The sequence below is a fragment of the Euleptes europaea genome, chromosome 11, assembly GCF_029931775.1.
Source record: "Euleptes europaea isolate rEulEur1 chromosome 11, rEulEur1.hap1, whole genome shotgun sequence".
Classification (NCBI taxonomy): domain Eukaryota; kingdom Metazoa; phylum Chordata; class Lepidosauria; order Squamata; family Sphaerodactylidae; genus Euleptes; species Euleptes europaea.
This window is the reverse complement of record NC_079322.1, coordinates 77,605,338-77,621,726: the sequence shown is the minus strand read 5'-3', so window position 1 is coordinate 77,621,726 and position 16,389 is coordinate 77,605,338. Positions and strand designations below refer to the sequence as shown.

The window sequence follows — 16,389 nt, the reverse complement described above, 5'->3', positions numbered from 1 at the left end:
CAGGGTTGGCTGCCTTGCTAATATCTTCTGCCCAGCACAGGGCATGTCCCCCCTCCCTGCCCAGTGCCCCCAACTGGAGAAGAACAGCCTGTACCTACTGATACATTCCCCTTTCAGCTCACTGTTATAGCTTTCTCAGAGGGCGCAGACTGCCCCCCTCACTAGGGCAAGCAACCAGCTGCAGCCCTTGGTTCCAGCGTGGTTTTTCTACGTAGTGCAAGGAAAGGGTCTGCTTAAGGCCATTGGAGAAAGACCAGACCCCCATCTTGAGGCTGGCATGTGTCTATTGCATTTTGTTTCCCGCTGGGCGGCAGGAGGTGGTGAACGTTCTCACCCTCCCATCCCTCTTCGTCCTCTTCCTCTCTTTCCAGTGTAAGATGACTGATACAAACATTTGCCACTTCAAGCTCCACAGGAATAAAATAATAATAATAATAATGACAGTAATCAAGAAACGGGGAGGGGGAACGGCTGGATGGACTCGTGAGAGCCCCCTCCGGAGATTGTCCTGCGCACACCCGCCCCCGGAGCACTGTGCGAGAGGGGTACAGGCCTCTGGTTTGCATAGGAACCCTCGAGGCAATTTCCACCGCTATAAACCAGGGGCAGCACAAGAAGACCATCGACGGCAGGCCGCTAGTGGGGGAGCGGCTGAAGACACCCCCAGCAGACGAGGCCAGACAGATCTTGGGTCCCTCCGCTGCAGACACAAGGCCATGGGAGAGTGGACAGCTGGCCCAGGACGGTTATTTGGACTCCATTGGGTTGTATTCGGTCTCGCCAGATGACACCTGGGAGATGCGCCGTGTCGAACGCCAGAGCCGCCTGTGGAACTGACCCGGCCTCACCTGAGGGAAGAGAAATAGCCAGAGGGAGGTCAGTTCCCTGGGATAGTTTCTGAGAGTAGCCATGTTGGTCTGCAGTACAAGTGCGAGTGTCGTGGGTTGGTCAGGACTGGATGGCAGTGAGGACTCATCAGAAAAAGAGGGGCCCCTTGTAGCCAGCCCAGAGCCAACAGAAGGGGGCCAGCAAGGGACTGAGGCAAAGACAGAGCTGGGCAAGGAAGCACGTCCTCCCCTCCGTCCTGAGTCAGGAGACGAGTCAAGCCCACCCCCCAAGCCCTGAACCAGCAGACCAAGGGCAAGCAGTGGTGCCTGGCCCTTCCAGCTCACCTACACCTTTGGAGCAACGTAGGAGGAGACTACAAATGGAGTTGCGAGAGAGAAGGCGCAGTGCTTGCCTCCAGAGCTGAAGGCAGCTATTTGCCAGTAGTGGAGATGAGTTGTTGAACGATGCTGACTGAATTAGTGGGAGCAAAGCATAAAAGGCTCTCGGGGGAATCTGTCAAGATGACTGGTAAGCAACTGGGATCTCCTTTGCCAGTGTGTGGTTCCATTCCCCTGTCAGGATTTCCTTCTTCCCAGGTGTGTGTGCAGGGAGATATTCCATTTGGCCCTCCTGCAGCAGCCATTTTGAGTTTGGCTCAGCCTCCAGCAACAGCAATGTCTGGCTCACCAGCCCCTCTCAAAATCCAAAGGTGCCCACAAGCTCAAAAAGGTTGGGGATCCCTGCCCCAAAGTTTTCTCCCAGGATCACCTCCTCCTGGCCAAGTTTCCATCTGCCCATCACTTGCCATCTTTCGCTTTTCAAGCCAGCTTTTAACAACAGACTTGATCTGTCCCTTTGGACCATCCCCCACCCCCGGCAGAAGATCCCAGCGTGGGAGAAAAAGTGGAATGCTTGCAGCTTACCTCAGATGGCTGCCCCGCTCCAACCACGATCAGCTTCCCATCCTCCAGACCCACCAGGATGTGGCTCATCTCTTTGGTCACAGAGACGCTGTGGATGGGGACCTTCATGGCCAAAGGGGAAACGGCCGCTTGGAGGCTGAAACGACAGCCAAGGGGGACACCAGTGAAAACGAGAACCCCTGAGTCCGAGAACGAGGGTAGTAAGTCACAAGCCCCGAACCACAGAATCAAAGAGTTGGAAGGGACCACCAGGGTCATCTAGTCCAACCCCCTGCACAATGCAGGAAATTCACAACTACCTCCTCCCCACATCCCCCCAGTGACTCCTACTCCATGCCCAGAAGATAGATTTTTTTAAAAAAAACCTCCAGGATCCCTGGCCAATCTGGCCTAGAGGAAAACAGCTTCCTGACCCCAAAGTGACGACTGGCACTACCCTGGGCATGCAAGAAAGGGCCATGAGAGCCACACACCGATGCAACCCTTCCTGCCCTCCCTCTCATGATCCGTCTAAGTTCACAGAATCAGCATGAACTGGCTATGTTCATCAGTTGCAGCAGGCCCCAGCCAAGCTCTTTCAGGGGGTCACTGAAGAAAGAGTATTGCACAAACACTGAAACCCCTTCCCCACCACAGCTGCTGGGGCCCACTTTGGTTAAACGTGTGGGGAGGCTATAACAACCAAACTTCGGTTTCACCGCATGCAAAGAAGATGGAAACAAGGCCTGCTTAGCCTTAGGAAGGGATGTCAGGTCCAGTTGCCAAGTCATGGGGGAGCAATTTTTACCTCCAGAGCTCCCGGATCTGCAGCAAACACTGAACGGTCCCCAGCACAACAAACTCCCCGGCGACGCACATGGCTGTGACTTCCTCGTCCAGTGGGACGGAACACAGGTGCTTGCCATTGACAGAGTACAAGTGCAGGGCAAACTTGTCCTTCAAGAAAGAAGAGGCAGGTGGTTAGTTTCGTGTTGCTTGTGGCGGGTGAGGGCCACGAGTGCTTTCATGGGCCTCCAATATTTTACTGTTTCATTCTGTCTTTTGCAAAGTGCACCGTTTTAAACAGTGTCCTGATCTTGGGGCTCTGGTGCATGCACGCACGAGGAAAGGCTGCGCTGTTCTCTGGGCCTTTGTTTTCTCAACATTCGGAGAGGGGGGCCTGGTTCAGTGGTAGAGCATCTGCTTGGCATGCAGGAGGTCCCAGGTTCCGTCCCTGGCGCCTCCAGTTGAAAGGACCAGATAGCAGGTGATGGGAAAGACCTCACCGGTTGGCCACTGTCTGAATCAGGTTGCTGGACCAGATGGATCATGGTCTGGTCCAGCAGGGCTGCTCTCAAGTACGGACTTCCACAGCTTCCCATGAAATGCCATTTAATTTTCATCAATGGGAACCATGACACGGAAGCCTTCTCGCCTATTCCCCCCCGGCAATCAACGTCTTGTGCGACCCCCACCTTCAAAGAGGCCCTCCCCTCCACGGTGGTGTGGACCACAATCTGGCCCTCTTGGCCCATGGTGAGGCTGGAGACGGTGGTTGGCAGGGAACTCTCGCAGGGGGGCCTGAGCGACTTCATGAACTGCCCTCGGCGGATGGTGTGGACGATGATGGTGCCGTCCTGGAGGGAGGAAGAGGGTTTTTAGGATGGGGCTGGCCCAACAAGAATGCTCGTGGGGATGGACATGGGGGGCTGGGGAGGATTAGAGGATCATGCCTATTATATGAGGTGCTGTGGAAAACAGGCAGGATAATGCTGCTGCAGTCGTCTTGTTTGTGGGCTTCCTAGAGGCACCTGGTTGGCCGCTGTGTGAACAGACTGCTGGACTTGATGGGCCTTGGTCTGATCCAGCAGGGCCTTTCTTATGTTCTTAATACTAGTCATGATGCATACCTATTCTCTTCAGTATCAGAGGAGCATGCCCATTATCTTAGGTGCTGTGGAACACAGGCAGGATGGTGCTGCTGCATTCGCCTTGTTTGTGGGCTTCCTAGAGGCACCTGGTTGGCCACTGTGTGAACAGACTGCTGGACTTGACTGAACCTTGGTCTGATCCAGCAGGGCCTTTCTTATGTAAATGGAGGAGAAATGCACAGCAATGTAACCCCTTCTGAGAGGAAGAGTGGAATTCGAGGATCAGAGCTGTACCCTGGCTAACTGCTATTTCCCTGCAACCCGAGGAGGTTTGGGCCTTACTGGTGTGTAGGAATCAATGCTCCTCCCTTACAACAACCACCCTCTGAGGTAGGTCAAGTGGAGAGTGTGTGACAGGCTCAAAGTCACCCAGCAGGGTTCCATGGTAGAAGTGGGGATTTGAACTCGGGTACTCCAGGATCCTAGTCTGATACTCAATCTACTACTCCGCGCTGGCCCTATTATGACTTCCACAGCCTTCCGCACAGAAAGGTACCTGGCAGATGACTGCACCACATGTATTCGAGGACAAATGCATCAGGCCACATCTGATGGAAGCAGTTCAGGCTCAGATGGGGCCCGCCCTGAAGGCACCCGCAAACACAGCACTGTCTTACCTTTGACCCCGACACGGCCATGTCCAACTCGGTGCTAATGGCCACGCACGTCACTTCGTCATCATGCCCGTAGAGAACCTGGACAGGCTTGGGCGCCAGGCCATAAGAAAAACCACCCTGGCACAGGGAAAGGAGATGGGTCAGGGAGCAAAAATTCAGGACAAGTGCGTTTCCTTGCTAAGGGGTCAATGTGGGTTACAATTCTCCCACCCCGGCCTAGCCTGGAAATGGCCTGAGAAGTCATGAGAGAAAAGGTGCCAAGAGTAGGGAATGCCATGCGATTCAGAAGCTAGAGAGTCCTAGGTTCAAACATCACCTCAGCCTCAAGGCACAGAATGGGGGCGTCTCGGGCAAAATGGAATAATAGTAGGCTCTCCTCTGAGGAGAAACAAGGAGAGGATCGCAAACCTCTTTGCCACCTAGAAGAGTGGCCTGAAGTAACTGTCCTTAAAAACAAATACAATAGAGCTGCGGGGACTGAATTTTTTGAAGTGGGATCCGCTCCCAAACTTTCTCTACTTCTTAGGTCCCGCTTTTAACATAACCCCAAGCTGCTCCTTTCTCTGTCCAACATAAAATGCAGGAATCTCACATTAATACTTAACCAGTTTGTCATCCCCCCACCATTTTTAGTATTTAGAAATAAACAGTACAAACGGGGCCCCATGAGACTTGTGGGGAGGAATCCCATCTTTCCTCTGCCCCTTACCTATTGAGCCCTGGTGAGGCTCCGTTCCAACCCACCCCCTCCATCGCCAAGCCCAACTCGGCTCCAGGCCTCCACAGCTGTCTATGGGCCTGGAGTGGCTCCTGTGCTCTACCACCAAGCTCCTGGAGGGGGGATCCCCCAAATTTGCAGAACTATCTGGTTTAGGTCCGTGTGGCCCTAATTTGAGGATTTAAGTATCCACAAATTAGGCCACACCTGACTGTTAGAATATAAGATTACTGAGCAATAGGCCGTCTTTCATAGCCAGTTCACACATTATGCTGGGGAAACCCAATTTTGCCTTTGCCCTCTCCCCCGGCATCTTCCATTCTCAGCTTTCCCTTCTCCCCCACTGGTTCTACAACCTTTCTGCAAGAGAATCACAACCCATATTGGGTGGGTTTGACCCACGGTTTGGGAACCACTGCAGTACAGGACAGATGAGAAGAGGGGCCACCAAGCGCTCTCTTTTTCTCTCCTCCAGTTCTCATATTCATTCTTTGGGCTTTTCCCCCCTTCCCCACCCCATCACAGAGAAGTCAACGACCTCCTTCAGTCTCACCTGCTGGAGGACCTGCCACACCATGCAGGTAGTATCCCGTGACCCGGAAATGAGGTAGATTCCACAGAGATCTAAGGCCAGGCAAGTGACAACATCTGCAGCGACAGGAGAGAAATGCTAGACCCACAAATGGCCAAACATGAATCCGCTCCTTGGTGCACCAACCATTCAGGCACAGAGGAGGGCGCCCACTGCATCTCTGCATAACCTCTTGATCGTCCCTCTTTCCAACCCATTGCTGCTGGGGATGGGTAACTGTGCCCTGCTTCTTGGGTTTCATTGGGCTGCTCCATTACCAACTCATGCAGAGATGCAAGGTTGCTCCTTCAAGGGCAGGGAAACCTTGCTTGTTCGCAAGTAAAATATTTTCAGGCATAAGAAAGGTATACTTTAGTATACCAACTTTAGTTTTGGGGGGAAGTATGTCTTGGCCAGGAGAAAAAGAAGAGTTGGTTTTTATACCCCAATTTTTGCAAAAAACCCCTCCCAACCCTTTGTTTCTTATTGTGGGAACTTTCAATCAGCCAACTTTCACTACATAGACGCAATCCTGTGGAAGTCGGCTGATTAAAAGTTCCCACGATAGGAAACAAAGAGGATTTTTTTACAAAGCTCCTGTGGGGGCATTTTTGGGGGTAGAAGTCCCAAATTTTCAGGGTAGCTTTCAGGGACTCTCCTTGCATGAACCCCAAAGTTTGGTGAAGATTGGGTCAGGGGGTCTGGCGTTATGGGCTCTGGAGAGGTCGCCCCTCCCTCCTGAATTTTACCCCCCCCCCCAAAAAAATTTTTTTTGCACACCCCTACTCTGAACTTTTGGCGCCTCTGTGCAGTGGCTTTGGGGGGCTCTCTGGTGACCCTGCCTGTGGCTGCCCCTCTGGCACAGGTAAGTCCCCTGCTCTGGGCGGTTGTAGGCACAGGGGGAGCTCCTCTGTCTGTGACTGCTCAGCCTGCTGCTGTTCCTCTCTTCCACTGCTTGTGGCTTCAAGGTCCTCCTCATCTGAGGAAGCCTCAGCAGGCTGCCCCATGACACCTTTGTAACCTCATAGATGGATTACTGTACTGGGCTCTATGCTGTGCTGCCCCTTGAAAATAACCAGGGAACTGCAGCTCAGTCCAAATGTGGCAGCCCGATTATTTTCAGGGGCTAGCTGTCAGGAACACCCTAAAACAACTATATTGGAGACCAGTTTTGTTTGTGAGTTAAAGTCAAGATGCTGGTGATGACTTTGAAGACCCTTCTTGGCCTGAAGGGTCTTCTCTCCCCACAGTTTCCCATGGACCAACTCTGATCATTAGGCTGCTGCCTACTGGCTATTCTTTGCTGGGCATTAACCAGAGCCTGGGCCTTCTCCATTGCAGCTCCTGTTTTGTAGAACAGGCTCCATCCTCCCTATCTGGCTAAGCTTCTTCTTCATGCAAGGCTGGCTCTCCAGCCCAGCCACTGCTTGTAAGCAGTGTGGTGAGGAGGGGCTGATGCCTCCCAGCCAATAGCAGCAAGGAAGGTGACTGGGGCCCCCTCCTGGATCTGCCCAGTGGCGGTACAGGCTCCGGAGGGGATGCATGTCCCTTGCTCAAGTGGACAAAACACCTGCCAGCAACCCCGTTTCCCACACCTACCTATGTGCCTGTTGATGTGCCCCACAACTTTCCCTTTGCTTAGCAAGGTGACCCGCAAGCTGTTATCCCAATGTCCCCCACTGAAGAGGAGTTTCCCATCGTGAGAGACGGCAAGGGTCTTGAAGGACAAGTCCACCCCTGGTGCAAAGGGGCCGTACAGGTAGCGCTTGGTCCTGGTGCAAGCAAACGAGAAAGAAAAAAATGCTTTTGTTATGGCAGGGTTCCCCAACATGGTGCCCGTGGGTGCCATGGCGGCCAGCAAGTATTTTTAGAAAGTGGGTGAGGCCATGTGCAGCTTTTGCCCAGCAGGGTTTCGGATTGGTTGTGCAAGTTTTTTTAAAAGTTGCTTTAGCAGCAGTTACCACTATAGCACAGCAATCATTACTAGATGATTGAAGGCAGGCTCTGTGTATGCAATAAAACATTTTAAACAATATATTCATTTTAAAAGGCCCCCTGCTGTACAGAGCTTCAGCACGAAATGTTGAAGAGTTACTATTACAGTTATGCATAAATTCCTTTCCTGACATTTTGTGGTTGGTTAAGCCTGCTGCAGCAGCCATTTTGTGGGTGCACCCACAACCCTGTGTCTGAATTCCCGCAGGCTTGGAAAGTTTGGGGACCCCTGTGTTATGGGGTAGAGAGAAGGAGATAAGAGGCAGCAGGCACTTTGGGTGGAGCGGGAACAGAAAGGGCCGGCTGACTCACTTGGAGTTGGAGACCGTGGGGTCTTTGGTGAAGCTGAAATAATTGGAGATGTTTTTGTCGTAGGGCAGCCAGCCGTGGGTCCCGAGCAGCCCGTTGGAGCTGACAGTGATCTGGAGAGGAGGCAGGAAGCGGCATCAGCTATTTGGAGGGGAGGTGTAAAGGCAAGCAGAACGCCCCTCTCTGGAGCAAACGGGCAGTGCCCCCCACCACACAACCAGCACTCTTTTCATTTCAGAGGCTGGGAGAAAACCCACCACAAGATGTACGGTAGTTACCAGCATGTCGGGAGATCCCTGAGTCATGAAAGAGTGAGTCTGGTTCTTGGGGACCACGGCCTGCACCAGCGGAATCCCATCACTGATGCCCTGGAGCAGGACGACAAGAAAACACATCTTTCGTTACCAATCTGCTCTGGGGCCTGTCTTGGGCATAGCTGTTGTTCTCTACACCCCAAAAAGTTCCCAGCCTTCGCCTCCCCAAAACCCAATCCCTTGCAGGGGCTAGATGGGTGGCAACGGGCACCCTCCCCGATGGGGCCTTACTTCCACAAAGAAGGATTTGAGCTGGCTGAGGTTCTCGAACACGTTGGGAGACGAGGTGTCCAACCGAGCGAGCCTCCGGGCGGCATTTTCGGCTGACAGGCGAGCTGGGTGGGGCTCCTGGGGGGGGGAAGAACACAGGAATGAGTGCTGTAGTCGGACTGCAGGCTGCTACGGGAACATTACCTTGGCCCAGACTGGCCAGGGGTCCTTGCCGATGGCTCTTACCTTCAGCAGCTGGCACGGCGTCTGCCCAAAGTTGCTGATAATGCCTTCCAGAGCCTTCCTCTCGGTTTCGTCAGCGATGGCGTCCAAGTCGACCGCCCCTAAAAACAAAAGGGGAAAGAACGTCTAAAGCCGGCACAAGTTTTTTGACCTGCAGTTCAGGTCAGACGGACATCGATCCTATTAAAGCTGCTTCTTTTATTCTATTATTAACTCATCTCTGTGGAGGCTCCCACATGAGGGAACTGTCTGCCTGAGGCTATTAGTCAAAACTCCCTTCACCAGATTTTCGTGGTATAAACGTCTGAGAGTCCAAGCTCCTTTTGCCAGATTTTTGGAGTATAAGATGTCAAGAATCAGAGCTCCCTTTGCTAGATTTTCAGGGCATAAGCTTTCGAGAGTCCAAATTCCCTTCGCCAGATTTTCGAGGCATACATTTTCGAGAGGCCAAGCTCCCTTTGCCAGATTTTCGGGGTGGAAACTTTTGAGTGTCCAAGCTCTGCCAGATTTGCAGGGCATCAGATTTTAGACTCCAAGCTCCCTTTGCCAGATTTTCGGGGCACGAGCTTTCGACAGTCCAGGCTCCCTTTGCTAGATTTTTGGGGTGTAAGCTTTCGAGAGTCCAAGCTTCCGTCTTCAGGTATTCGACCCGTGAAAGTTTACACCCCAAAAAACTTGTTGGTCTCTAAACTGTTACTGGACTTGAATCAACCTTTTCTTATATAAGCCCGAAGCAGCTAAAAGTATATCAATAACATCTCCTGTTAGATGCAAGCCAGTATAGAGTGCCAAAGTGGGGTGACCGGGGTTCAAAGCCCCACTCTCCCATGAAGCTTTGTGGGGTAACTTTGGGCCAGGCAAACCCCTCCCAGTGTAGCATGAGGATAACATGGTGGAAGGGAACCACAGCGCAGGTCAAGCGCTTGCAGGCTCACCTTCGTAGGTGCAGTAATAGAAGACGTTGAGCGCTTCCACGGCTGCCGGGCCCCTCTGCTTGTACCCAAAGATGAGATCAATCCATTCGTGGAGATGGGCAGACACATATTCCGATTCCTACCAGGGACACAAGGCACGTTGTGATGTCATCCAGACTAGGGGTAGGCCACCTTCCCAATTCCCAGACAGATGAATGTTTCCTTAAGTCACAGCCAACTGATGGTGACCCCAGCAAGGGGCTTTCAAGGCAAGCAAGGAGCAGAGGTGGTTGGCCATTGCCTTCCTCTGCAGAGCCTTCCTTGGTGGTCTCCCACCCAAGGCTTATAGCGACCCCAGCAAGGGGCTTTCAAGGCAAGTGAGGAGCAGAGGTGGTTGGCCATTGCCTTCCTCTGCAGAGCCTTTCTTGGTGGTCTCCCACCCAAGGCTTATGGCAACCCCAGCAAGGGGCTTTCAAGTCAAGCAAAGAGTAGGAGTGGTTTGCCATTGCCTTCCTCTGCAGAGTCTTCCTTGGCGGTCTCCCTTTCAAGTTCTGACCATGCTTAGCTTCCAAGATCTGATGAGATTGGGCTATACCATGCCGCCTTCCCTCCCCACAAAAAGATACACTATTACAACATTTTTTTGAGTTGGAGCAAATAATCTCTCCAGTCTGACTCTCCAAGAGACAAAGAAGGGGGACTGTGTAACGTGGTAATACACTTCAGGAGGGAGGAAAGGCCTGGACTTGTGGCTTAATGCTGTCGAAAGTGAAGCAGACATCCAGTGGCGCTGTAAAGCCCCCAACGACGTTTATTCCAGCTTCAGCTTTCATGAGCCAGAACCCACTTCCTCGGATCCTAAGCACTCCAGGATGGGCAACCTAGTAATCAGAGCACTTAGCAGACCATCCGTTTCTAGTGGACTGCTTTACATACATGTGCATATTACCAAGACCTCTTGCATGAGATGGCATTTTTCGCAACACTAAAAGAAGTGTGAGCAGAGTTGGCCCTGGTTCCTATTTGGATGGGAGACCACCAAGGAGTTCCAGGGTCGCTATGCAGAGACAGGCAATGGCAAACAACCTCTGCTCATCTCTTGCCTTGAAAACCCCATAAGGGGACACCACAGGTTGGCTGCAATCTCTTAGCATTTTCTACCACCAATGGTGGTTCCCCAGCTTAGCCTGAGTTTGTCCACGGTTAGTACTTGGATGGGAGACCAAGGAAATCCAGGGTTGCTACGCAGAGGCAGGCGACAGCAAACCACCTCTGAACATCTCTTGCCTTGTCCTGGATGGGCCAGGTTAGCCTGATCTCATCAGAAGCTAAGCAGGGTCAACCCTGGTTAGTATTTGGATGGAAGACCACCAAGGGTGTTCAGGGTCGCTATACAGAGGCAGACAATGACAAACCACCTCTGTTAGTCTCTTGCCTTGACCTGGATGGGCCAGGTTAGCCTGATCTCATCAGAAGCTAAGCAGGGTCAACCCTGGTTAGTATTTGGATGGAAGACCACCAAGGGTGTTCAGGGTCGCTATACAGAGGCAGACAATGACAAACCACCTCTGTTAGTCTCTTGCCTTGACCTGGATGGGCCAGGTTAGCCTGATCTCATCAGAAGCTAAGCAGGGTCAACCCTGGTTAGTATTTGGATGGAAGACCACCAAGGGTGTTCAGGGTCGCTATACAGAGGCAGACAATGACAAACCACCTCTGTTAGTCTCTTGCCTTGACCTGGATGGGCCAGGTTAGCCTGATCTCATCAGAAGCTAAGCAGGGTCAACCCTGGTTAGTATTTGGATGGAAGACCACCAAGGGTGTTCAGGGTCGCTATACAGAGGCAGACAATGACAAACCACCTCTGTTAGTCTCTTGCCTTGACCTGGATGGGCCAGGTTAGCCTGATCTCATCAGAAGCTAAGCAGGGTCAACCCTGGTTAGTATTTGGATGGAAGACCACCAAGGGTGTTCAGGGTCGCTATACAGAGGCAGACAATGACAAACCACCTCTGTTAGTCTCTTGCCTTGACCTGGATGGGCCAGTCTAGAAGAAGAAGAAGAGCTGGTTTTTATATGCCAACTTTCTCTACCACTTAAGGAAGAATCAAACTTACTTACAATCTGCTTCCCTTCCTTTACTCACAACAGACACCTTGTGAGGTAGGTGGGGTTGAGAGTGTTCAGAGAGAACTGTGACTAAATTTTATCCCCGGCTGTCTATGCCCATGCCACAGGTGGGATTATCCCTCATTACCAGAGCTTGTCTGTGCTTGCGGACGAAATCTTCGGGGGTCTTCGCCCACCGGGGAAGGACCACGTCCCCCACCTTTTCATTTGATAGCTGAAGACAGCCTAGATTGAAACCTACAAGAGAATTAAATGCAGCCACTCAATGCACTGGACCAAACCAGGTTCCTCTCCGCCCCATCTCCCCGCTGGTCACAGGGGCATTTTCAAAACTATTACAAACACTATTAAGGCAAAAGTGTACATATGTGCATGTGTTCTGGAGGCCTCACTTCACAAAGGTTGTGGACAGAATGGAGCAGGTGCAGAGGAGAGTGACGAGGATGATCAGGGGTCTGGAGACCAAGCCCTACGAGGAAAGGCGGAGGGACCTGGGAATGTTCAGTCTGGAGAAGGGGAGGTTGAGGGGGGACAAGATTGCTCTCTTGAAGTATTCAAAGGGCTGTCATTTAGAGGAGGGCAGGGAGCTATTCCTGTTGGCAGCAGAGGACAGGCCTCACAATAATGGGTTTAAATTGCAGGAGGAGAGGTACCGGCTGGATATTAGGAAAAGGTTTTTTACAGTAAGACTAGTTCAGCAGTGGAATCGGCTGCCTAGGGAGGTGGTGAGCTCCCCCTCACTGGAAGTCTTTAAGCTGAGTCTGGACAAACACTTGTCAGGGATGCTCTAGGTTGATCCTGCTTTGAGCAGGGGGTTGGACTAGATGGCCTGTATGGCCCCTTCCAACTCTGTGATTCTATGTAGAAAAGAGCAAGAGTCCCATAGCACCTTAAAGACTAACAAAATTACTGGCAGGGTACAGGGTATGAGCTTTTGTGGGTCACAGCTCACTTCTTCAGATATGTGCATGTACATATGAAGCTGCCTTATCAGAAACCTTGGTCCATCAAGGTCAGTATTGCCTACTCAGACTGGCAGCATCTCTCCAGGGTCTCAAGTTGAGGTCACGTACTGCCTGGTCCCTTTCTATTGGAGATGCCAGGGATTGAACCAGTGACCTTCTGCATGCTAAACAGAGCATCTACCACTGAATCATAGTCCCTTGAAGTTGGTACTTGGAACAATCTATAATCAGCTCTTGAAACTCTGCACATCTCCATTCAATTGACCGTCAGATCTTACCCTCTTCCCAATACCTGTTCTGCCCACATAAAAACAAAGCGAGCCATAAGAACGTCAGAAGAGCCCTGCTGGATCAGACCGGTGGTTGAATGAGATGGGAAGAAAGGTTGAAGGAGCTGGGTATGTTTAGCCTGAAGAGGAGAAGACTGAGAGGCGACGTGATAACCATCCTCAAGTACTTGAAGGGCTGTCATAGAGAGGATGGTGTCGAGTTGTTTTCTGTTGCTCCAGAAGGTCGGACCAGAACCAACGGGTTGAAATTAAATCAAAAGAGTTTCTGTCTAGACATTAGGAAGAACTTTCTGACAGTTAGAGCGGCTCTTTAGTGGAACAGGCTTCCTCGGGAGGTGGTAAGTGCTCCTTCCCTGGAGGTTTTTAAGCAGGGGCTAGATGGCCATCTGTCAGCAATGCTGATTCTATGACCTTAGGCAGATGATGAGAGGGAGGGCACCTTGGCCATCTTCTGGGCATGGAGTAGGGGTTACTGGGTGTGTGTGGGGGAGGTAGTTATGAATTACCTGCCCTGTGCAGGGGGTTGGACTAGATGACCCTGGTGGTCCCTTCCAGCTCTATGATTCCATGATCTAGTCTCAGCTGAGGCCTTCCTCTGATAACCAGAGAGATAAGAGTGTGTTTGGTCACCAGAATAAGCTCAGGCACAGGTGTCCTTAAGTAAGCCAAGTTTCTCACACTTTGTACATATGTTTGCTTTCCTGGTTTGTGTCTTTCTTTTGGCTCCAGACCCCAGAAAGAATGCAAGAAAAAGCATTTTGAACTCCTTACCATTCTGGTTCTCCAGGAAGTCTGTGAAGTAGAAGAATTCTGGGATTAACTCCTTCACATCCACAGGGTTTTCCATACGGGCTTGCCACGCGGCGGGCACGGAGTGGAACTGGCGGTCGGAGCAGTCAAACCTGCCAGCGGAGAGAATGAGTCAGGACACTAGCACTCAGTGAACTGTCAGAGCAGTCTTTGCCAAAGACGTTCAAATTTCCACTCTGCCAGGGATGCTCGCTGGGTGACCTTGGGCCAGTCACACAGTCTCAGCTTAACCAATCTCACAGGGTTGTTGTGAGGATAAAATGGGTCCCCTTTGGAGGAAAAGGTGAGGTACAAATGAAGAAAATAAATAAGGAAATAAATGCAACCTTGTGAGAAGCAGTCTGTCTATAGTATTTGGCCATATGCTAAGGCACTACTACGAACAAAATCTGTTTCCCGAGTTTTCAGCACAGTTGCGCTGACCATTAGCGACTGCCTCACCTCACAGCCAGTTGCTGCAAATGACCAATTCTCTCCTTCCCTCTCTGTAAAATGGGCAGAAACCCATTCTCTTAGCTAGTCTCTATTTTTTTAATGACAAAAAAGCCTGATTGAAGTTTGGGGGAGGGAGAAGACAACAGCCACACACTCTCAAGATTGCCTCAGACTGATTGCCTCAAGGTCCCTATGAAAACAAGGAGGAAAACCTCCATCACATTGCTTCTACTTGCGTGTAAGAGCCAAAACGTCCAAGCTCCCTTCCGGCTCACCTTCCACTTTGCAGTTGGATGTGAAGGGTTGTGAATGGTTCGGTGCGGATCAGGTAGTGCATGACACCAGCAGCGTTGGAGTAGTGAGTACCATAATGGAACTTGTCAATCATGCCTGTGGGGTCCTCGAAGCTCTCGTACCTGAGGAAACGGGATGGGAATGGAAGGACAGCTGGATCAGACCAGTGAGAGTCCACCTAGTCCAGCATCCCGTCTCACAGTGGCCAACCAGTACCTCTGGAGGTTCAACAACAGGAAACAGAGGCCAAGGCCTTCCCCTGATAAGAACATTGGAAGAGCCCTGCTGGATCAGACCAGTGAGGGTCCATCTAGTCCAGCTTCCTGTCTCACACAGTGGCCAACCAGTTCCTCTGGAGGTCCAACAAACAGGGCATAGGGGCCGAGGCCTTCCCCTGAGAACATCAGAAGAGCCCTACTGGATCAGACCAGTGAGGGTCCATCTAGTCCAGCATCCTGTCTCACATAGAGGCCAATCAGTTCCTCTGGAGGTCCAACCAACAGGGCATAGAGGCCAGGGCAGGATTCAAACACAGTTCTTCCAGAACCAAGGCCTATGTCTTTCCCATTGAAGCTACGTGGGAAATCGTGCTTGGGAAGCAGATGGGGCAAGGAAGGCCACCTGCCTTCACATGAAGGTTTTGACACAATATATTAAAATTTAAGATAGAATCACACACACAAGCATACATATGGTCCACTGGACTTGGCTGCAAAGGTTCTCTTCAGAACCTCCAGTCCCTATGGCCCAAATGTGTGGGAACTTCTAAAAAAATAATAGACACCACTTGTAGGAAGTAGTGCAAGATACACCTTCAAATCTGCTAGGGGCAAACACGGGGTTGCCCCAAGGGAAAGAGGTACCTGCCTCCTTCCAAACACTTCCTGCCTTTCTGTGTCCACCTCTGTGTCCATCCCAGGAAGGCGGGAAACGGAATCCTCCCCCAAGGAATCATTATACTCACTTCTCTTTAACATCCTTGGCGTGTCTCTCGTTGGCCAACCCGATAGGCTTGGAAAGATCCCGGAACACAGCGGGGTTGCTGAGATCCAGGGTCTCCAAGACGTAATCCTGCAGGATCCATGGAAACTGAACAGGGACAGAGAGAGAAACAAAGAGCTGGAAGGGACCCCAAGGGTCATCTAGCCCAACCCCTTGCGCGATGCAGGAAATTTACAACTACCTCCCCCGCCCACTCTTCCAATGACTCCTGCTCTATGCCCAGAGGAAGGACAAACACCTCTAGGATCCCTGGCCAATCTGGAATGGAGGAAAATCGCTTCCTGGCCCCAAAGTGGCAATTGACATTACCCTGGACATGAAGAAAGGGCCATGAGAGCCAAACTTTGATGCAACCCTTCCTGCCCTCCCTCATGATCTGCCTAAATTCATAGTGAGTCATAGAATCAACATTGCTGTTAGACAGTCACATGAACACATGAAGCTGCCTTCTACTGAATCAGCCCCTTGGTCCATCAAAGTCAGTATTGTCTACTCAGACCGGCAGCGGCTCTCCAGGGTCTCAGGCAGGGGTCTTTCCCATCACCTACTTGCCTAGTCCCTTTACCTGGAAATGCCGGGGATTGAACCTGGGACCTTCTGCATGCCAAGCAGAGGCTCTACCACTGAGCCACAGCCCCACTCAGAGAGAGCGAGAGAGAACCTCTGGCTTTATCTTCTTGTGGTCCAGTAAAGAAGAAAGGAAGCTGGTTCAATGTGGACTCGAGTCTCAAGTGGAAGGGGTCTCCTGCCTCAACCACTTACCACAGGATACTGGGAGAGATCGTTGTAGGTGCGGCCTGCAATGGTGTTGAGCTGCATGAGGTACTCAAAGTTGGAGATCTCCCTGTAAACCCATTTCTGAAAGAGAGGAAAAGACCCCTTCGTGGATTTGTCTTAACAAAACAGTAAGG

At 51.5% G+C, this 16,389-nt stretch overlaps 1 protein-coding gene across 1 annotated transcript in view; it reads right to left on the bottom strand.

Annotated features, from left to right (window-relative positions):
* Positions 1 to 746: 746 nt before the first annotated feature.
* NBEAL2 (neurobeachin like 2) overlaps positions 747 to 16,389 on the bottom strand; it is a 149,730-nt gene continuing 134,087 nt past the window's right edge. Inside the window, exons 39-55 of the mRNA XM_056857150.1 lie at positions 16,241 to 16,336; positions 15,441 to 15,565; positions 14,458 to 14,598; positions 13,709 to 13,839; positions 11,810 to 11,919; positions 9,574 to 9,691; positions 8,642 to 8,739; positions 8,417 to 8,533; positions 8,150 to 8,239; positions 7,875 to 7,984; positions 7,167 to 7,339; positions 5,550 to 5,644; positions 4,279 to 4,395; positions 3,206 to 3,367; positions 2,539 to 2,687; positions 1,752 to 1,887; positions 747 to 848 (exon numbers count right to left, since the gene is read on the bottom strand). Of these exons, the coding sequence (XP_056713128.1) occupies positions 747 to 848; positions 1,752 to 1,887; positions 2,539 to 2,687; positions 3,206 to 3,367; positions 4,279 to 4,395; positions 5,550 to 5,644; positions 7,167 to 7,339; positions 7,875 to 7,984; positions 8,150 to 8,239; positions 8,417 to 8,533; positions 8,642 to 8,739; positions 9,574 to 9,691; positions 11,810 to 11,919; positions 13,709 to 13,839; positions 14,458 to 14,598; positions 15,441 to 15,565; positions 16,241 to 16,336 (2,070 nt within the window). The remainder of the gene's footprint in view (positions 849 to 1,751; positions 1,888 to 2,538; positions 2,688 to 3,205; positions 3,368 to 4,278; positions 4,396 to 5,549; positions 5,645 to 7,166; positions 7,340 to 7,874; positions 7,985 to 8,149; positions 8,240 to 8,416; positions 8,534 to 8,641; positions 8,740 to 9,573; positions 9,692 to 11,809; positions 11,920 to 13,708; positions 13,840 to 14,457; positions 14,599 to 15,440; positions 15,566 to 16,240; positions 16,337 to 16,389) is intronic.